At 41.3% G+C, this 4,146-nt stretch overlaps 1 protein-coding gene across 1 annotated transcript in view; it reads left to right on the top strand.

The window, feature by feature from the left end:
- NEK10 (NIMA related kinase 10) overlaps window positions 1–4,146 on the top strand; it is a 219,000-nt gene that overhangs the window by 21,728 nt on the left and 193,126 nt on the right. The window contains exon 5 of the mRNA XM_003781754.1: window positions 748–832. Within this exon, the coding sequence (XP_003781802.1) occupies window positions 748–832 (85 nt within the window). The remainder of the gene's footprint in view (window positions 1–747; window positions 833–4,146) is intronic.

Genomic DNA, 4,146 nt, shown 5'->3' with positions numbered 1-4,146 from the left:
GGGCTGGGGATTCGAACCCGCCACCTTAGATGTACGTGGCTGGCGCCTTAGCCGGTTGAGCTATAGGCGCCGAGCCCAGTATTTTAAATTTTCAAGGAGAGCAGTGTTACTCAATATCCATCAGACCAGGCACAGACGACTCAAGGCATGCTATGATTTCAACCTCAGATCTTACTACCTTCCTTTAGAGATGGCATATCTTTCTAAGGCTGAGGTTTTAGTGGTTCTGTGATAAAAAAGAAGGTACCCTGTGAAAATTAGGTGGAAGAGGAAATAGGGATGGTCGTGTCCAATCTGATTCCTAGGCTTGAAAAGTTGTTTTGTGTCCACAGGTGCACATGCTCCACCTATAAGTAAGTTTGATGATTAACCTTTTCATATGATGTTTTCAAAGGGATACTAGGTTAGTAGGGCATAATTCTTACTAAGTTGGACCTAACTAATTTTTGGAACTTTTAGCTATTTCTTTTGTCCTGGGGGTACTGTGAAATCCTGCTGAGTCAGTAAGAGTAGTGTAAGCAAAATAAGTTTGGGGGAGCCTCTGCTTTATGGTGACAAAGATGGTTTAAATGTGTTTTGAATTAAAATGGGTCAAGTGTCCAAGTATGAGATACCAGTCCTCATTGCAAATAAATGAAGTGCTGATTTCTGTATGTGTTCTTCATATTCTTTCACAGTCTTGCACTGTTGATGTGTTGTGACGTTGGGGTGTTAGACATGACATGTTCTCTTGTCTTCTTCTTTCAGAGAGTGGGTTAATCGAGCCCCATCTATTCATTTTCTGAGAGTGTTAATCTGTCTGAGGCTACTAATGAGGGATCCATGTTACCAGGTTGGTTGGAAAAATACTTTTTAAAAAATGTATTATAAAGATGTAATAAAAGATGGGTAGGCTTTTCTTTGAAGCAGTCCATGTTAACGTTTTTGCTTTTCTCTTTCACAACACATCTGTGGAGTAGGTGATTGGGAAGTATCTACTATTGAAAAAGATTTGAGAACAAAATAAGAAGTTTTCAGAGAAGTGCCTTAATGGGGACATAAAATATATGTATTTCTACCATATAATTTATGGGATTAAGTGGGTTGAACTTTTGGTCTATGTTTTTATTGCTACCTGGCATTGAGATATTCATAGTTCAAGGAGTTATGTACTTGGCCACATTTTCAAGTACGTTGAAGGCCAAGCAACTCAATAGGTCAAAGCCAGCAGTGACAAGTAGGGGTCTTCTCTTGTGGTTCCAGAGGCAGCCAATGGGAAAGGCAGGGCCTGAGCTTAAGTAACTGCTCTGGAGTCCATGCCTTCCCAACCTGCAGCCTGAGACAGAGTTAGAGGTAAGCAAGGTGCTTCCCACTTCTCTCAGAGTAGGGTATTGTGGTCAAGAATCTTTTCTTTCTCTCACAAGTTTGATTTGCTGCTTCTAGTTTAGTGCCTCTCTAATGTTAATATGCAGAGGAATCACCTGGGGATGAACATTCTGATTCAGTGTAAACTGAGACCCAAGATGCTTCATTTCTGGGAAGCTTCCGAGTGATGCTATTGCTACTGGTCCATGGTCCCGCTTTGAGTAACGTGGACTTAGTGCTTTGGCAGTGAGGCTCCAAAGAGTACTTGCATCTAGAGTACTGCCTTTTAATACTTCATCTGAACCGAGAGAGTGATTCCTCCTCATCTTAGCTGGTAGATAGAGAGCTGACTGAATAAACAGCAGCTCTCAAACGTTATTGCCTCTCAAAACACCTGGAGGACTCAATGATTCCTGGGGCCTGCTCTTATAGTTGCTGATTCATTAGGTTTGGGGTAGAGCCTAAAACTGTGCATTTTAACAAGTACCCAGGTGAAAGTGATGCTGTTAGTCAGGGGACCACAATTTGAGAATCATTTTCCCAAAGCTTCAAGACTGTTTATTATCATTGTTTCTGCTTGCTGATGTTTAAACAGTGTTCTCATTATTTATACATGCTTCTGAAATTTTCACAGATTTGTTTTTTTCTTTACGAAGTATCTCCTTTCATGCTCTGTCCTTATAATCTATGTAGAAGCTTAAACCACTCAGATCTTTTATTTGGGATTCAATTTTATTGACGAAATCTTGAGTCAATGTGTTTACCTTTTAGTGCCAAGTTTGGAAAAGATAACTACTGGAAAAAATGTGTTTTGGTACCAAACCAGTTACAGAACCTGCTCTGATTTGAAATCTTCTGGGATTCATGGTCACTACACATTTTTCAATTAGAAGAATTATGCCTGTTCTTCATAATATATTCCAAACTGGTTTTGTGTTGTTAGGTTTGGCTAACCACAACCCTTTGCATATGTGACTCTGGGCGTCCTCCAAACGCTTTCTGTCCTGGCTGCTCACAGTTTTCTGATTAGGCTTTCTCCTTTTTTCCATGACCAACCCACTGTGTGTTCCACATGTTTCTGAACTGTTCTTTGCAATTCTGTGTGGGTCATAGATAGTAAGGCTGGGCCACACGTTCCACTTTGCCAGGATCAGTTTCTGTATGTGATGACCATTTCCCCTTAGTTATTAACGACACCCTCTTTTACTTCTTGATGTGCCTTAATTTGAATGAAAACATTATGTGTGTAATGTTACTAAAGGTATTCAAGGAAGGAGATCTAGTTTTTCGACTTGTAGGAGTTAGCAAAATATTTGCTTTAGAGATATCAGATATCCTGTTTGTTCAGAAAACTGATGGCAATGGGGCCGTACTCTGCTGATCTCCCATCCAGAGTCCTGGCTTCCTTAATCTAGTTCTAGATGGATTGAAACAGGGTTGCTTGTATTGCTCGCTAAAGGAAAGAATTCAGTGACCACTTTGTTTATGAGTTTTTGTGACCAAAACACATATCAAACTAATATCCCCTGATTGCCTGTATTTCCACAGAAGGGAATTCTCTCTGAGTCTCTTCTCCCTGGCACTCTTTCCACATGTGGAAGAGCATGTGCTCAGGCAGTTGTTTAACATCTTGAGTTGCCAAGAATTGTTGGCCGAAGTCACAAAGCTGTGCTAGAGTATACTACTGCTTACGCCAGCGAGCCTCAGCAGCTGGGGCCATGGCTGTGCATTCCGTTCCTTTCTTGTTGAATCAGTACTGTAGAGCCCACAGTGGCCGTTCCAAACCGTCTCCACCTCTCCCCCTCCAAATCCCCTTCTAACCCTGTTACTCTCATCAAATGACATCATCATCTATTTTATAGGGAAGATTGAAGCCATCCCAGTGGGAGCTCTCTTATGAGAACTCTTTGTTGTTTGAAATATTTGGGTTATCCTGCAACTTTACTTCCAGGGATGTTCCCCCTTTTATGGTGTCGATGCCTCCCTTTCTATTTTCTCTTACATAAAAATGTCCTTTTCTTGATCCAGTTATTTCTTTAAGTCCTTCTCTTACTTTTCTGACCACATTTCTTGAAATGTTAGTCTGTGTTTCTTTCTACTTCCTTTCCATTAGGCCTGATAGATGGCATAACTTGCAAATTAAATTCTATGCACAACTTTCTCTCTGGAAGCCATCTAAGTAGAACACACTGTGCCACACTTCAGCCCCTCATTCCTTGACCCAGAGGTTGCAGACAGGTGGCTTATAGACTATATCTTGCCTTCTAGCACACAGACCTTCCAGTATGTACTTATGGTGGCTCCAGCAAGACAAGACTCAAAGGGGTGATTGAGAAGCCATTTGAAGATGCAATGCTAAGAGTTTTTCAGAATTAAAGGAAGAGATATGTACTGAGATTTCAAGTGCAGGTGGAGTCCCAAGAAAGATAAAGATAAATGTTGGCCTGGATTCATTATAGCAAAGCCATAGCACATTGCTTATCAAGGATAAAAAGCAAATCTTAAATGCTCCCAAACTGTGATTATATAGAAATAACAGGAAAGAGACCCTTGAATTGAGCAGGTATCTGTTAGTCTTTACGTTTCCCCAGCCTCTCTTTAGCAGGAGACAGCCTTGACCATTTTTTCTCTTTACCTTCACTAAGACCTCTAGTTCTTTTTTTTTTTTTTTTTTTGAGACAGACCCTCAAGCTGTGCCCCTGGGTAGAGTGCTCTGGCTTCACTGCTCACAGCAACCTCCAACTCCTGGGCTCAAGCGAGTCTCCTGCCTCCGCCTCCCAAGTTGCTGGGACCACAGGCGCC

Source organism: Otolemur garnettii, unplaced genomic scaffold (assembly GCF_000181295.1).
Source record: "Otolemur garnettii isolate 467f Iridium unplaced genomic scaffold, OtoGar3 scaffold00002, whole genome shotgun sequence".
NCBI lineage: Eukaryota > Metazoa > Chordata > Mammalia > Primates > Galagidae > Otolemur > Otolemur garnettii.
Note: the sequence above shows the minus strand (reverse complement) of the source record. Positions and strands in the feature narration are given on the sequence as shown.